Source organism: Stegodyphus dumicola, chromosome 10, assembly GCF_044657685.1.
Source record: "Stegodyphus dumicola isolate Sdum_Otavi_A_Nest chromosome 10, ASM4465768v1".
Taxonomy (NCBI): domain Eukaryota; kingdom Metazoa; phylum Arthropoda; class Arachnida; order Araneae; family Eresidae; genus Stegodyphus; species Stegodyphus dumicola.
The window spans coordinates 94625387-94643981 of NC_140777.1; the positions used below are offsets into that span (position 1 = coordinate 94625387).

The following is an 18595-nucleotide window of genomic DNA, read 5'->3' on the forward strand; positions in this document are numbered from 1 at the left end:
AAGCATGCACTGCCACCAGGGGTGGTTCGACCAACTACTAATTTGAACACTTAGTGGGTGATTGTGAGTTATGAATATGACCTTGATTTTTTAATCATTTTATTATCTGTGTATGAGCTACGCACACATTCAATTCCATCAAAAACAACCATTTCCTTCATGGTGCCTAGATTTTATTGCAAAGAGTGTATTTAAGTTGTAGGATTCTTAAGAAATTAAAACTACTTTGTTTTAACAAATGAAGACTATAGATTTTAGAGAACATGTAATGAAATTTTTAACACTGCATGTCTTATATGCATAAGTATGATGAATATGTTTACAAGCAGATGAAAGCGAGTTTGGTTTAACATCAGTGTAATACGAGCTTTGTTTAAAATTATAAATAAAAATACTTGAAACCGTTAAGTTATTAAAGAATGATCTTAAATAAATCTTTCATAGTATAAAATGCAAAAGCAATAAAACAAAAACATAGCCAATTGGAATAAGGTTTTATTTCAGAAAACAATAGATTTGAATTTCAGAAAAATGCTCTGATTACAGAGATTGCACTTAAGTATTGAGCCAGAAGTTAAATTTAGGATTGCGTTTTCTGTTAATTTAGTGATCCACTTCTTACAGCCTTCTTAATAGCATTAAATTAGCCATGCTACATCAGAGTAAAACACTGAGCAAGCCAACAGGGGATCAAACCATGGCTTTCGTCAACCCAACCATCCCATGCAAAAGGAAAATTTAAGACACAAGATTTAAATTTTTAAATTTCAAACTTCAATCTAAAGGAATGCAGATGCTTTTGCATGGATGGGTTTTACTCAGATTAAGATCAAGGACACAAGCCAAGTTATTTGAGGAAAAAATAAACAAAAGATTTTTAACTTGATGTATGTCTTTGATCTTTAATTTTAGATTGAAAATCTGAGGTTTTAAAAGGGCAAAGTTTGCAGCACAAAGTTCTTGGGCAGTAGGTTGGTCATTTGAGATACTATTTAAGTACCTTTTTTACTTTCTGCTCTACCACCATTGAGAGCAGAACCTTACAGACAGGTTATTGTGCACTGCTTTCACATTGTGGCAAATCAGTTTGAGATTTAATACTCATTGGCACTCTAGGTCTCCACTGTAATCTGATAGAGTTCCTATGTGTTCCACCACATTGAAATTTCACTGTCTGTCAAGTTCCACATCAGCTGTGATCCATTATTGGAAGTGGACTTAAAGATCACTTGCCACTTCTCAAATATATAATATATATAATATGTACACTAAAGCTGAAAGATATTTCTCTGGATAAAAAACATTAGGGAATAAGTCTCCCATTAATTAAAGTTTAAGATAATTTGTCATGTTCACTTAAAACCTCAGATTTTCACAATAAAACAACGTGAACATTCTGAAGTAAAAAATGCTGCCTTGTACAGAAAAAAGAAAACATCCAGAGAAATACCTATTCAGGTCAAATTTTAGATTACAAAAATAGGTGTAGAAAACCTACAAATAACAGCAATGCACATCTGGAGAGCAGAAGCACCACAAAAAATTGAATGTATCAGCACAGTTCTTTATTAAATAGGTAGACTTGGCTATCTGATACGAGAACGATTAGCCAACAAGACTAGTGAAGAGGGCCAGCTTTCCAGATGAGCATAGCTTTTGAAGAAAACAACTGTTCTTCAAAACGTCAACGCAGTGTTTGCATGAAACAGTGCTGATGAAATCATCAACATTTTAACTCGGGTGTATATTTACAAGTATGACACCAGTAACACAAAAAAGTCCCACTGTACAGAATATTTACACAGCTGTGAAAAGTCTCATGAAAATTTAACACTTCTAATTGTTACAGATTAAAAGATGGACCAATAAATATCACTAGGCAAAACAAAATAGTTTCTTTTTTAACAACTTTTCGAAAGAGGCCAAAAACTTATTAAAATATTCTAATTGGCACCTCTCTTAGCCACACACACAAAAAAAGTCAGAAATAGGGAGAAAATATGAACATTCAGTCAAGGCACAAGACTTAATTTGCAAATATTTAAGAGAATTATCTAGTGCCTAATAATATATCTGTGTAAATAAATAGCATAAAAATAAATAGTGGCAGACTATGCCTCGTGATAAATTCAGCAATGTTCACCAGAAGAAATGAAATAAGCTCACAAGAGATCCCACAGCTGTCCAATTAAAAGGTCTAAAAGAGAAAAATAATGCAATTAGCATGATAATGACAACTTCACATCAGGAAATAAATACAAGCATTTTAATGAAATTCAGCTGAATTATCTAGATTTTAATCATCAGAAAACAAATATATCACAATGTTATAAAACAACGATTCAAGACCGGTGGTGATACGCAAGAGAAAAATAGGTGGTAGACAAAGAAGCAAAGTACTTTTATCTATTTAATACCCCAACATAGAGTTTCAAATTTTCTCTCCAACACCCATAAATTATGCAATCCGAGATTTGTTATATGTAAATATCTGCTCACAGACATCAGCAGAATAATGTTTTTATTTTCACAAATATTCTTGAGCCATAGGTACAACAAAATTTGTCATAAATGTTTTTAAAGGAATAAAAGAAATAGATGTATTTAATTGGAAAAAATGTTCCTATCAAAAGATAATAGTATCTCATTAACTCTTTTAGAGTTCATAGATTTATTATTCATGCCTAAACTTTACATTGCCACCATATTAAGGCTCACAATGCTTTATTTTCAATTAGAATTTTTTTTTTTACATTTATTTGCTGTCTTTAACAACCGGTATTTTGTCCTCTTATTGCTTTGTACTCCTTATGTTTCTAAGCGACATGAGAATACCATTATTTTTGAAGAACTTTTAATATACAGTCAAAAGTCTTTAATCCGGACTTGTCGGGACTTCAGCGATTCCGGATTATAGATAATTAGTTTAAATCTGGTCAGATGGCATGCAGACATTATAAAATTAAAAATATAAAACTGTAATTTATGAAATAAAGAGCAATTATGATCTAAAGGGTATCAAAATTTACAAAAAAGCTTAATATTTGTTTACTTTATTAAACATTTCTTGTAACGCGTGCATGCGTACAGAATACATTACGCATAGTCAAAATTAGAAAACTGCAACAACAAAACTTTGATGTGTATTCGTGATATTTATAATGGCGAGGAATTTGATTTAAATCGTATCAAAGACAGAGTACATTGAGATGAAATACTACATTTAGTAAAGAATTATAATCCGAATAAAATAAATAACATGAGGATAATGCTGACAGATCAACTTCCAGTTCATTGCGCACACGTGACGTTCCCCTTCCTGCAGAGCAGCGTGAAATTGGTAAACAGATTTCGGAACAGTTAGAGAAACAAAGGATATGCCTTTATCCATTTTTTTTTTTGCAGCAATTCCACTTTTTGTTTGATGGACATCGAAACATGCTTTCGCTTTGTAGATATCATTTTGGCAGCTCCAGAATCGGAAATTCTTTTTGACAGTTCAAGCTTACTTTTATAAAATTCCTCTAACAGTCTGCAAAAAATAATAAGCCGGATCCAATTTGAAGATTAAGGAACAACGCAATCCGCAACATTAGCTGAAATAGATAATTAGATATTTTTAGCTTAGCTTATACCGTCAGTTATACATTAAACGCGCATGTGTACCCATATTAAGCACATGCGTTTATGCATGTGCAGAAAGTTTGTAGCTTTGAGGTCCAGATTAACGACTTTTGACTGTATTGTGCATTTAAATATTTGAGGACAAATGGCTAGGACCCAATGGAAAAATAATGATTTACAGGTGATGGATACAGGACAATCTACTAGCACTAAAAGTATTGAAAAGAGAAAAATTGTCAATAGAAGATATAATGAAAGTTATTTATCATTTGGTTTTCCTGGACTCAACCTCAATGTGCTGCTTGAGGTGTACTGTTATTTAATCAAAATATGAAACCATCTTTTTTTATTAAAGATCTCACCCTGCCATTGTAAAAACCCATTTTGCTCAAATGTACCCAAAATTTTAAGTCATGAAGGAAAATAAACACATAAAAATTTCAAAAATAACCCACATGTTAACTTTCAACTGAACGGGAAGAATTTAAAGGTATTTTAAATAAAGCTATTAAATTTTTAGTCTAATATTTTCAGGATTGCCACTTAAACAAGAGAATGAAATTTTCCGACTTTTCCAGGTGCGTTTCAGTGCGCATTGGCTGTGCTGAGGATAAAATTCATTATACACACTAGTCAATGAATTAGAAACCCAAGATCAATATTTTATTGTACAGTCAAAAGTCGTTAATCCGGACTCGTCGGGACTTCGGCGATTCCGGATTATAGATCATCAGTTTAAATCTGGTAAAATGGCATGCAGAAATTATAAAATTAAAAATATAAAACCGTAATTTACGAAATAAAGAACAATTATGATCTAAAGGGTATCAAAATTTACAAAAAAAAAAAAAAAAAAAAAAGCTTAATATTTATTTGTTTACTTTATTAAACATTTCTTTCAATGTAAGTTGTTTAAGTTGATTCATTTTTTATGTGATAATACATTCTCTTTAATTCTATAAACAGACATAATTTCTTGTTCAGTTACAAAGTTCCGCTGTTCACATCCTATAATTGCTGTGTCGAGAATACAGACTAATTTGTCAATCGAAATTTTTTCGTTTTCAATAACCTCTGTCACTTTCTTCGCTATCGGAAGCGAATTATAATGACGAGGCATTTGATTTAAATCATATCAAAGATGGAGTACATCGAAATGAAATACTACATAGAATAAACAATTATAAGCCAAATAAAATAAAAACATCTGCCCTTAAAGATAAGGATAGTGAATTCATTGCACGCGGCGTTAAAGATAAACAAAGTTTAGATAAACAAGCGTTAAAGTTTAGATAAACAAAATATATGCCTTTATCCATTTTTTGCAGCAATTCCACTTTTTGTGTAATGGACTCCGAAAGATACTTTTGCTTTGTATATCCTTTACATATTAGTAAATATATATCGAAAATTCTATTTGACATAATCCAAAGTTCAAGCTTACTTTTATAAAATTGCTTTAACAGTCTGCAAAAAATAATAATCTGGATCCAATTCGAAGATTAAGGAACAACGCAATCTGCAACATTAACTGAAATAGATAATTAGATAATTTTAGCTTAGCTTATCCCGTCCGTTATACATTAAACGCGCATTCGTAAACGTATTTTGCGCACGCGCAAATTCGCAGCGGTAAAGGTCTTACGCGCATGCGTCAACGCGACGCATGCGCAGAAAGGTTGTAGCTTTGAGGTCCGGATTATAGATCATTCCGGATTACGGGTGTCCGAATTAACGACTTTTGACTGTACCACTTTTTGCACAGGTAACTGCTGATTCATTTGGACATTGAGTCTACATGCGTCTACTCACGTCCAGAGAATACCATGCATTACTTATGCAACTTTTTAGATCTTGTAAATTAGATGGAAGAGGAAGGTGCTGTCAGATGCATCTTTCCACCATACCCCACACATTTTCTATGAGGTTAAGATCTGGGTTATGCAATAGCAAGTGTTGGAAGTCATTCATGAATTTTCAACACATCTGGCACGATGTATAATTATGTTATCATCCACAAAGTATCATTCGCCAGGCTGTTTGTTTACCCTCGAGGGACAACAGGACACGATTCCCATGCCAGCAGAATATGAATATCATGATACTCCCACCAGACCCTTGTACAGTACAAATAAGGTAAGATGGATTTATAAGGTCACCACCAAATTCAATGTCTTCTATCAGTGCAAAATCAGGTGTAACGCGATTCATCTGATCACATTACCAGTTTCCAATCCTCATATTGTTCAGAGGCTTCTTTTCCGACACCACTCCAAATGAATTCTTGCATGTCACCCAGAAATTAGTGGTTTTCTCCGAGATAGACTATGCATTCCTATTCTTTGCAATTCACTGCATATGGTTTGAGCTAAAATCTTTGGGAAGAGCCTTGGTTGACGAATTGCGTGAGCTGAACAGAGTTCTTGTTCTGCCGTACAATTCATCGGAGATGCCAACGATCACTCTTGGAAAACTGTGCTTCTAACACATTTACATCTTTTAGAGAAGGACTATGGGTTCTGATTCTAACTTTAAAAAACCTTTCATATGGCTGCTTTTGAGAACCCAGTAAGATTTTACAAATAGAGGCCCCTGTTAAACAGGCACCAACAACAAGATCTTTTCAAATGGTGAAAGATCATTCATTTTCCCCATTTTACTTCATTGTGGAAAGCACTCTTACACCTTACTTATACTAGCATTTTATCTCCATGTAACCCACATCATAAAAAAATTAACGTACTTCATCCCTAGCAAGCATTCAAAATGAAAATCTAATTCATTGGCCAGTGTGTGCAATACCACTTGAAAACAAAAAAATTCTCCAATTACATATAAATACAGTATTATTAATATATTTTAAAATCAGCAGTATTTTCAGAATTGCCATTCAAACAGGAGAATGAAATTCAGACTTTTCCAGGTATGTCATAAGAAAACTTCAGTCCATCCGCTTAAGTGTGCACTGGCTGTTCTGAAAGGCAAATTAATCATGGTACTACTTGAAAACATAAAAGTTTGCCGATTGGCTTTGGGGATATGTATATCAAAGTACAGTCAAAAGTCGTTAATCCGGACTCGTCGGGACTTCGGCGATTCCGGATTATCGATTTTTCCGGATTATACATCATCAGTTTAAATCTCGTAAGATGGCATGCAGAAATTCTAAAATTAAAAATATGAAACCGTAATTTATGAAATAAAGAACAATTATGATCTAAAGGGTATCAAAATTTGCAAAAAGAAAAAGCTTAATATTTATTTGTTTACTTTATTAAAACATTTCTTTCAATGTAAGTTGTTTAAGTTTTGCTTCGTTTCATGATAATACTTTCTCTTTAATTCTATTAAATAGACATAATTTCTTGTTCAGTTACAAAGTTACGCTGTTCAAGTGCTATAATTGCTGTGTTGAGAACACCGACTAATTTGTCAATCGAAAGTTTTTCGTTTTCAATAACCTCTGTTACTTTCTTCACTATCGGAAGCGAATTATGACGAGGAACTTGTTTTAAATCATATCAAAGACTGAGCATATCGAGATGAAATACTACATTTGGTAAGGAATTATAAGCCAAATAAAATAGAAACATCTGCCCTGAAGATAAGTATAGTGCTGACAGATCAACTTCCAATTCATTGCACGCTGCGGCATTATGTTAAAATCAAAAATACATTTAATTATAAATGTACGATTTAATGTTGTTGCTTTTTCTCCGAGGTCAAAGCAGCCTAATAATGATTTAAAGTTAATCTCTACATTTATAACATTTATTTAACCGTCAATCATTTTATAATTATGGTGCATATAAGACTTGTCTTGTAACATCTATAAACACAATCATAACCAACTTCATCACTGAAATTTTTTACATTATTTTTTTATTCATTCCTTAATGCATTAGTAATCGCTAATGAAACAAGGTAAAGAAAATTATTATAATCTGGAATTAGTTTTCATAAAGTGTAATAATATAATTTATCTATACACTTCTTCATATGTAATGAATTCAACATACTTTTGTAACAAAATCAGCATATTACCTGAAGATCCAAATTGAACAAGACATGTCTTACAGCTTCCCTTCTCAAAAGAAACATATCTATTATAATAATAGACCATTCAGTTTCAACATATTTATCAGCAACTGCACCACAGTTAACCTAAAATCAAAATGCGCTAAAATCATCTGCGCTGAAGATAAGGATAGTGCTGACAGATCAACTTCCAATTCATTACGCGCCCGTCGCGGTGTCCCCCCCCGGCCGTGCAGCGTGAAATTGATAAACAGATTTCGGATTTCAAAACATACTTTCGCTTTAGATCCTTTACATATTAACAAATATATATCGGAAATTCTATTTGATATAATCGAAAGTTTAAGCTTACTTTCATAAAATTGCTCTTACAGTCTGCAAAAAATAATAAGCCGGATCCAATTTGAAAATTAAGGAACAACGCAATCATCAACATTAACTGAAATAGATAATTAGATAATTTTAGCTTATACGTCCATTATACATAAAATGCGCACGCAAAAATGTATTCTACACTTGCGCACACTCATATGCGCGCGCAGTCGTAAAAGGTCTTACGCGCACGCGTAAACGCTTATGCGCATGTGTTAACGCGGTGCATGCGCAGAAAGTTTTTAGTTTTGAGGGCCGGATTATAGATCATTCCGAATTAACAACTTTTGACTGTATTACTTTTATAACTATGGCAGTTGTTTTCTCTGCTGAGAATTTGCCCAATCGGAATTAAGAAATGTTTTTTCTGTAGATAATTTGCAGCCAAAGGAATAAAGAAATCTATTTAATGACATTTTAAATTAAATTTAAGTATTTAATATTTATTTAAAAGCAAACATAAGTAAATATGTGCACTAAATTTTTTGATGGTATGTTCATATTACTGCTAGAATTAGTTTCACAAATATGCCAGACAAAGTTGCCTGAAATTTGTAACAAATATAAACAAATTTAGAAGGAAGAGGACACATTAAATGGTAAGAATAATATCAAAATAAAGTTATTTACTTGAATATAAAAATTGAATCGCAAAAATTGACAGTATTTTGGCAAATATAGATAGACGAAATGGTTAGCACAGATGACAGATCCCCCCCAATAAAAATTTTACTGCAAAATGACAGATGAGGTATTTAAGAAAGAAAAGGTTTAAACAATTGTTTTCCACGAGAATGGTGGTAATTGACTTTCATTCAACATGCACTGTACATTCGATTCTCGAGGTCAGTGGAAGCTTGCTTTGTCTTTCCAAAAGAGTTGACTGGTGCTGAGAAATTGGCTGTATACCAGCAGTCCGAATGTCGCTCCTGCGATGAATGATTCACCAAGAAAATGATCACTGTATAAAATTCCTAGAGTTTTCCAGATTTTGACTATACTATTTAAATTGCACAACTTTTTTTGGTCTATTGTTTAATTCCCCGACTTTTCCCAGTAGCACGACAAGCCTGCACATTTAATACAAATATCCAATAGGTAGCACAAATTGCGAAATATATTTTTTAACTATTGAAAAATTGGTGGTGTGGTGTATGGTGTATTTAATTATGGCAAAGCACACTAGGCTATCTGCCTAAGGGAAGGGATGCCTCCGTGGAGGCCTTTCTAAGGGAAACTGGCTCGTATACATGTTACACATGGGGAAAACCACGAAAACACCCATGCAGCCAGCCCGTTCTCGGAATTCAAACCTCGGACCGAACTACCAGTGTTCAGCGACTTTACCACTCGGCCGCTGGTCGGCACTAAGAAATTGAAAAACAATCATTGTAAAATGATCATTATTAATTGTAAAATATAGTGATAGTTTTTCAATTTTTGTTTAGATGGTACACATTGGTGAAAAGGTTAAGAACTGATGTTACACAATACGAAAGGGGGGAAAATAAAATACAACAATTGTATCAGTTTTATACTCAAGTCTCGACAATAAAATAAGACAACTAATACCACACGCGACTGATAAAAAATTTAATTTAAATAAATTGTGCAGTTAAAAATACCAAGGCAAGAAGAAAATAAACATTTGGTCCTGCAGTTTTTCTAAACATATAGCCTATGTAAGTTAGAGGAAAAAATATCAAGATTAACACTCCATCGCGCACGTTGATATGACAGATACAGGGGCGTCAAAATCTGTTTTTGTCCCCTTAAACTTCTCACGACCTTGACCTTATCAGTATTTGGCCACCCCCTCCTTCGAAATGCCTTAAAGACCAGTTCAGTGTTGGTGCATTTCCTGTTTTTAAGCTTATTTGAAAATATGTAAATGTCAGATACACGCGCCCAATAACGTTCGTCTCCTGAAGCTTTATGGAAGTATTGAGATTTCTTATAGATTTTTGATTTATTTCTCCCATGATGAGTTAGTTCTAAACGCTTTTTCGATTTGAATAATCAAAAAGATCTTGAACCAGCTCATAATATTCTGTTTAGTGATGGAAATGAGGAATTAAATGCTGAAGAATTTGATGAAAGTGATGAAGAAGTGGATTCTGAAAGTATTGAAAGTGATTATAATGACTCACAACTTTAAGATTTTTATGTAGGAAAAGAACACTAAATGGGCAAAATAGCCTGGAAGAAAAAATGTCAAAGTTAGATCGTAGACTTTTACCACAAAATTACCTGGAGATTGGAAATGTGAAAGGTATAAAAAGTATATACGACTCTTGGATTTTTTTTTCTGATGAAATACTGGAAATAATTGTGAAATACACTAGCAAATACATTTCTACAATTTCTGGTCTATTTAGTAGAGATAGATGCAAGCCTAACAGATATGATTAAAATAAAAGCATTTATAGGTTTACTTTTATTAGCTGGCGTTTTTGCGAAGTAATCAACAAATTTCGGAAGAACTGTGGTCTACTGATGGAATGGGTATCGAAATGTTTAGAACAGTAATGATTCTGAAGTGATTTAAATTTCTTTTAAGATGATCCTGATTTGATGATAAAGAGACGAGGAACGCAAGAAGGAAAACAGTTAAATTAGCACCTATTAGAGAAATTTTTGGGAAAATGTAAGCATAATTATTGCGTGGGACAAAATGTTATGATAAATGAGAAATTAGAAGGTTTTAGAGGAAGATGCCCTTTTTTGCCAGTACATTCCATCAAAACCAAATAAATATGGCATTAAAATTTTTGCAGCAGTTGATGCTAAAATGTTTTATACATTGAATTTAGAAATATATGCTGGAAAACAGTCCCGAAGGTCTATTTAGTGTCAGTAATTCCCCACTAGATGTTGTTCTGCAATTATTGGAACTAAGTTTCAACAGCGGTCGCAATATCACCGCAGATAATTGGTTTACCTCTATTGATGTTGTAAAAGTCCTAAAAGATAAAAAAAACTCTTACATTGGAACAATAAGAAAGAATAAAAAAGAAATACCTCCCTGTTTTGTGGAATCTAAAGGAAAAGAAGTACATTCAAGCTTATTTGGTTTTTCTAAAAACTGCACTTTAGTTTCATACGAAAAAAGGCAAAAATGTTTTGCTTGTATCAAGTATGCACTTTGATGATGCTATAGATTCAGACACTGAAGATGAAAAAAAAAGGCAGTTATAATCACATTTTATAATGATACAAAATGCAGTGTTAATGCTCTGAATAAGATGTGTGGAACTTATAACTGCGCTCGCAATACAGGGAGATGGCCAATGATAGCATTTTATTCGATGCTAAATATTTCACCCTATCAGAATACTGTTTAGAACAGGAGAGAGTATTTGAAAATACTGGTGAAGGAATTAGTCAATGAAGAAGTTGTTAGGCGCATGACTAAACAATTTGTCGTAGGATTTGCAAATGAAACTTCAAACCTACAGACCAACTGCTGAAGAAGGAAAAAAAGCAAAGGTTCCCAGTAACCAAAATAAACACAAAAGGTTCTTTACATGTCAAACAAATAAGAAAAGTAGATTTACCCAATACTCCTGCATAAAATGTGCTGAATATTTTTGTTTGGAACATGCAGTAATGATGTGTCAGAAATGTTCAAATAAAAACCAAACTTAAATTTTGAATCACATTAAAGTATAACTGATTTATTTTGTCATTTTATATTATGTATTTTTATGTGATATTAATTATTTGTGAATAACTGCCATATTTTCAAATTTTTTTCAACTGTATTGTTGTATGTTTCATTGTGTGTGTTTTTAAATGGCATTTTAACGTGTGTAATAGTTATTATAAATAATAAATAAAAATATTAAAAAAATAACAATTAAAAAAGGGTCTGGGTGTAAAAGCCTGGACCTAAAAAGAATAAAAATAGAAGATTTAAAGTAATACAGATCACCAAAAAACACGTAAAATAGAGATGTATCTGACAGATACAGCGCACCCTATGTCTCAAGTTTCGAGACACGCCCGACACAGTGCTAAAAAAATCTGGCCTTACACTCATGAGCTTAATTAAGCAGCTACGTTTAGAGGCTAATCTGTTTTACAAAGTAATAAATGCAATGGTTATGTTTGAACATATCATAAAATAATGAATTTACATAATTTAAAGTAGTTACATAATTAGAGCACTGTATTTGAATGTTTTTCAAAGCTACTGAAATTACCCCTCCTCCAATCCCTAAAATCTTTTACTGAAAGAAATTTGTGGCAGGAATGCATTATAAGCCATTCAATAGATTCTCAATCATCTTTTCTGCGAATGAATTTAAATTGTGAAGTATCTAATCAGGAATATTAAATACTTATGAAATTACAATAGCTAGAATTATTAAAATCATTACATATTTTCTAACTACTTTACATGGCTGGCTTCAGAAGCAGCTAGTAATTAAAAAAAAAGTAAACTTTATATTCATAAATGGTATATGTTATTTAGATGTTATACCAATCAAAATGTATTTGCAAGTTATAAAAAGAAGGCACATTTATGCTTAAACTTTAGTAATCATTAGCACTCAACCTCAAAATAGGCAGAGGATGCCTGTGTTCTAACATTTCAATACCTGTTTGCAATATGCTTATTTCTATTACCAAAACATTATGGCTTGCATATATATTAAAATTCCTAATGCTTGGAGCAGGCTGAAACTTTTGATAAATAATTCATAAAGTTCATATGATGACGTCTATGAATTTAAAATTATAACATTTCTTGCTAAAAAGCAAGAATGCTTCAATTTACAAATTTCCTTTTAGTTCAACTGTCTTCCAAAATCATCCGAAATATGATCACAACACCAACATAAAATGAAATTTCATGTACAAATTATCAAAATGTCAGAAACACTTTGTTCATCCTTACTGAATTTACATAGGAACTGCACTTGCAGATCAAAAAAGAGTCTTAAAATTGTCATCTAATGTCAAATTTATTAATGCACAGCACTTTAAAATATGTTTCTACATAAATTTTTTTGAATATTTTTCGAGAGAGAAAGGCTTTCTTCATTAACTGTATTTAAACAGCATTTGCTCGCTAAATTCATGAATTTTATTCGAGATATTTCGATTATAAAAGTAAATACACACACAAACACACAGTACAAATTCCGCAGAGTAAAATTCCAGGACCGTTAGAATTTTAGCAGTTCTGGAAACTTCCAGATTCTGAATCATAAGTTTAAATTTTAGTAAGATGAAATGTACACTTATTCTTTAGATCCCAATAAGGTCAGCTCTAGCAACCAGTGTACCTGCACAGGGGATCAGTATTTAGGTGTAATAACTTTAGATTTAAAACAGCACCAAACAGCAAAAATTTGGGATGGGAGAATTTAAGAACCATAAAGACTACACTGGCCCTCCTACTCAACAATCAGTGTGATCACTGGCAACATTATTACAACATCAATAAATTATTAACATCTAAGATGCAACTCCCTAGCCGGAGGGTGATTGAAAATACATGTAAGAATCTCAATCTGGAGAAAAATCACATTTACAGCACACCAGGTTCCTTCTGTTATTGTATTAATTGATATATTTTGGTACTTTAAAGGGAGGTACTTTATTGACTAGTGGTCTGGAGATTTAGATATTGGAGCACTTCTAGGCTGGTTTCAAAATTCATGCTCTGTATATATATCATCTCATGTACACAAACACTTAATTCTTTTAAACATAAATTAGTGCTTGAAAACATTGATGTAATTTTAAAAACATACCTAACTGATTTTTTTTCCTTATGAGCATTTATTGGCTATTTGCTTCAGTCTCTTCAAACTGAAATTCTGGAACATACAGGCTTTTATCGATGACCTGGGAAATAATTTACTAGTTAGTATTCAGCACAACCAATATGTTTTACAACTGAATTATAACAAATTAAGATTAAAAAATTTTTAATGACATTAGTCACATGTTAAAAATATGGTATGTTAAACACTCACAGCTGGATTTTCCAACAGCTATAACTTTTTTAGTTGTTTTAAAATAAGTAAACACTTTGAATACGAAGCTTTGTTAAATAAACACTTAATGCGATTACTTAAATAGTTACACACAGAAATTCTTAAAAAAAAAAAAAAAAAAAAGCCTTTTCTTACAATTTCCAATGTCTTTGTTTATTACAAACATTAGCTATAATAAAATTGAATGAAATCCTAAGAATAAATTATTTTTGAAACAAAATGTTTTAGTTAAGTAGATAGCAACCTGAAAAAGGTTTTTTTGTACTCCTAATCCAAATGCACTTCCTTAGAAAAACAGAGACAATGGAAAAGCATACATTGCAACTTAAGTTGATAAAAGAAATACAAAACTTAGCATAGATTACCTTGCATAAAGAAACTTTACAAAAATATATGACCAACACGCATAAATATACAACCTGAAATAATTTAAGTCAGTAGATAAATACTGATCATTAAATGTTTTCTTCTAATGTCATACGCAAGTAAAAGCAATCATGTAATCAAGATACATCATTGGCAGCACTGCCTACTTAGTCAATTCTTACTTATTATCAAAACTATAATTTGGAAAATGCTCCAAAATTAAGTACATAATGTAACTATAGCTACTGATTGTTAAATGCAAGTGGCATAACACAATAGCATTTTCTTCAAATTCTAATTTCAAAAATAAATATGCAAACATGATCAATACAAGTCATGCTTAAAAAGACAAATTGAGTCCTTGCTGAAAAAAGCATTATGATGAACATGAATTAGGTTTTAATTAAATTAACCATTTGTTAATTCTGAAATATACTGTCACAAAAAATATATGCCCCAGAAGGAAACCACTATCACGAACCTTAACTTGTATGTAATGTATGAGGGTATCAACAAATGATTACAAATTCAAGCCACCTCTGGTAAATATACAAGCCGAAATAAGGTGTTACATCAAATCAAGCAGGTCACTTACGACTTCCTGCAGATCATGCTATAATTTTTGCAACTGTGCAGTTAATTCACCAATATTCCAGGACGGCCGCAGTTGCCTTCCAGGCATGTCCAAAATGTGTTTTATTGGAGAGATGTCTGGTGACCTGGCAGACCACAGGAGTACATAACTGTGGACGACCAGCATCTTGCAGATAAATGACACCTGGCTGACATGATAGCACATGCTATACAATCAGCATTAAACTGCCATCCACATAACTGAGAATCCTTATATAATGCCTTGAAGGATGACTAGAGGTGATCATGTGTCCCAACAAATCGCTCCCCATACTGTCACAGCTTGTGTAATCGACGTACGCCTAGATGACAAGCCTGGCTGCCTCCACGTGCATCGGTCATCAACACAGAGACTAAATTGGGATTCACTGCTGAAAATCACACTCCATCTTGCCCAGGTTCAACAAAAATCAATTGACACTGCCTACGATGTGGGGGGTCAGTGGTAAGCATCGGCTAGTTGTCTCCAAACGGTTTCCCTTAACACTACCAGATGCCTGAAGGGCAGTAAATGACACTGAATCAACTAGCAACAGTGATGATGTAGAAGTGGTTGCTCACTTGTGTTTCTGGGACATCCTGATTCTCTGCGACGGTATGCTTTCCCTTCCGTGATGCACTGTCATAAACACCCAGCAACTGCTTATATTGCTTCGACCAAGGCAGCATCCAATATACCTGTTTGACCGATCTGCATCTTTGAGACCTTCTATACTGCCCTTCTTGAAGTATGACAACTATCCGTACCTGCTGCCAGTTATGTCTCAGATATCTCTAGTCACAAGTCCATCCACGTCGACAGATTCGGTTAAATAGCCCTATGGCCCGAGCAATCAATGCTTAAGTATTACCCAAGCTGAGCATAGTGAGTTTACCCTTGTCTCATCCTAATTTAAATCATTTGCATCTCTTAAACTATATTCCTGCAAAGTTTTGTGATTGTGACTAGATTTCTTATGGGTGCATATATATATTTTTTGTGACAGTGTATTTTACCATATGCTTAGTGAAACTGATTCTATAAATAAGCATTATAATAAACATTAATAAAAACTTAAATTTCTCTAGTTAAAAAAAAAACTAATGTTTTGGTTTAGTAAGTTAACCACTTGTTCATTTTGAAATATTTTAGCATATGCTTAGTAAAACTAATTCTATGAATAAACTATTACATTTTACACATGTAAAAAATGATCAATATAAAGAAAAATTAAGGATAACCATCTATATACCTCTTTAGAAGCTTACACTGCCAATAAAATTTGAAAACTTACCTTTGGAATTGGCTTGATTTCTGTTCCTAATTCTTGCTCTATGCGATGAAGGTTGAATCTGTCATCATATGTAATTAAGTTTATGGCTATGCCCAGGTGGCCAAATCTTCCAGATCGACCAATGCGATGCAAATATGTTTCTGCCATCTTTGGAAAATCAAAATTAATCACAACATTTACTGCCTGGATGTCAATTCCTCTTGTGAAAAGATCTGTTTAAAAAGAATTTGCCATATGAAATACAGGATGAAACCTTGAATATCAAAGAACTAATACATCAGCATTTCTTGTCCAGAATTATAGAAAACCATTACAGTCAAAAGTCGTTAATCCGGACTCATCGGGACTTTGGCGATTCCGGATTATCGATCATCAGTTTAAATCTGGTAAGATGGCATGCAGAAATTACAAAATTAAAAATATGAAACCGTAATTTATGAAATAAAGAACAATTATGATCTAAAGGGTATCAAAATTTGCAAAAAGAAAAAGCTTAATATTTATTTGTTTACTTTATTAAAACATTTCTTTCAATGTAAGTTGTTTAAGTTTTGCTTCGTTTCATGATAATACTTTCTCTTTAATTCTATTAAATAGACATAATTTCTTGTTTAGTTACAAAGTTCCGCTGTTCAAGTCCTATAATTGCTGTGTTGAGAATACCGACTAATTTGTCAATCGAAATGTTTTCGTTTTCAATAACCTCTGGGTCACTTTCTTCACTATCGGAAGCGACCAGGAACTTAATTTAAATCATATCAAAGACTGAGTACATCGAGATGAAATACTACACTTAGTACGGAATTATAAACCAAATAAAATAAAAACAACTGCCCTGAAGATAAGGATAGTGCTGACAGATCAACTTCCAATCGCAGCGTGAAATTGATAAACAGATTTCGGATTTCAAAACATACTTTCGCTTTGTAGATACAAATTACATATTAGTAAATATATATCCGAAATTCTATTTGACATAATCTTTCTAATCTATCATAATCTAATAATGACGTTTCTGCCCCTCCCCCTCCCGCAGAGCAGCGTGAAACTGATAAACAGATCTCGGATTTCAAAACGTACTTTCGCTTTGTAGTAAATATATATCGGAAATTCTATTTGACATAATCGAAAGTTCAAGCTTACTTTTATAAAATTGCTTTAACAGTCTGCAAAAAATAATAAGCCGGATCCAATTCGAAGATTAAGGAACAACGCAATCTGCAACATTAACTGAAGTAGATAACTTTAGCTTAGCGTATAACTCCATTACACATTAAACGCGCATGCGCACAAACATATTCGCAGCCGTAAGAGTCTTACGCGCTCTCGTAAACGCCTGTGCGCATGCGTGAACGTGACGCATGCGCAGAAAGTTTGTAGCTTTGAGGTCCGGATTATAGATCATTCCGGATTATGGGTGTCCGAATTAACGACTTTTGACTGTACTAGGTTTCAGCTGGTTTAACAGATTCGCTTCCTAAAATATTTTCAGCTTGGCAAGACCGCTTTTAAACAGATTTTCATTTAGACAGTAAAATCAAATTATTTAAATCTGACTACTGTTAAGAACTGCTATGTTCAACAAAAAATACAGATGATACAGATACAAGACTGTGCTCTGAACAAGCTAGTCCAATTCCTGAATTCCTCCCCATGTCTGCAAACCACCTCTGAATGAGATACGCAGTATGGAAAGGAGCACAATTGTGTTGAATGTACCCTCTCTGAACTGTTATTACAATGTAGACAGCACAAATTGTCTAAAATGTTCAGATACGCTTCCACCTAGAAAGTTCCTTGCATAGGCACAAAAGGACCCAAGGCAAACCAAGAAAACAGCCCTTTATGCTTCCACCTCCAAATTTCATTTGCAGTGAAACACAGAAATAAAAAAAGCATTTACTATACAATCTTCATATCTAAACTCTACCACTAAATTTTCAGATATCAGACCTCAATTCATTGCTCCACAATACAATGCTATCATTTGAAGCTCAAAGTGGATGGCGATGTTTACACCACTGTAAAGCAATGTTTTGCATTAGTAGTAGTTATATATGGTTTATAAGCGGCAGCTCTGCCATGAAAACGAAGTGCTCAAAGTTCATAGACTGCTATTATGATGACATGGCATTTAGGTTTTTTTTTTTTTTTGAATTCCCAAAGAAATTTTCCTGCTGATTCCATTCAAATGTTTTTTGCAACTTTGCAATCTCTGTTCTACATTAAAAAAGGAGAGGTCTACCAAATCTTAGCTACAATGTCATAGCATCTGCA

General features: G+C 33.0%; 1 protein-coding gene across 2 annotated transcripts in view; it reads right to left on the reverse strand.

The window, feature by feature from the left end:
* Positions 1-477: 477 nt before the first annotated feature.
* Positions 478-18595, reverse strand: part of me31B (ATP-dependent RNA helicase me31b) — a 70273-nt gene continuing 52155 nt past the window's right edge. For both annotated transcript variants that reach the window (XM_035354260.2, XM_085825270.1), the window contains exons 10-12: positions 16319-16530; positions 13800-13893; positions 478-2197 (exon numbers count right to left, since the gene is read on the reverse strand). In XM_035354260.2, coding sequence (XP_035210151.1) covers positions 13828-13893; positions 16319-16530 — 278 coding nt within the window. In that variant the 3' untranslated portion in view covers positions 478-2197; positions 13800-13827. The remainder of the gene's footprint in view (positions 2198-13799; positions 13894-16318; positions 16531-18595) is intronic.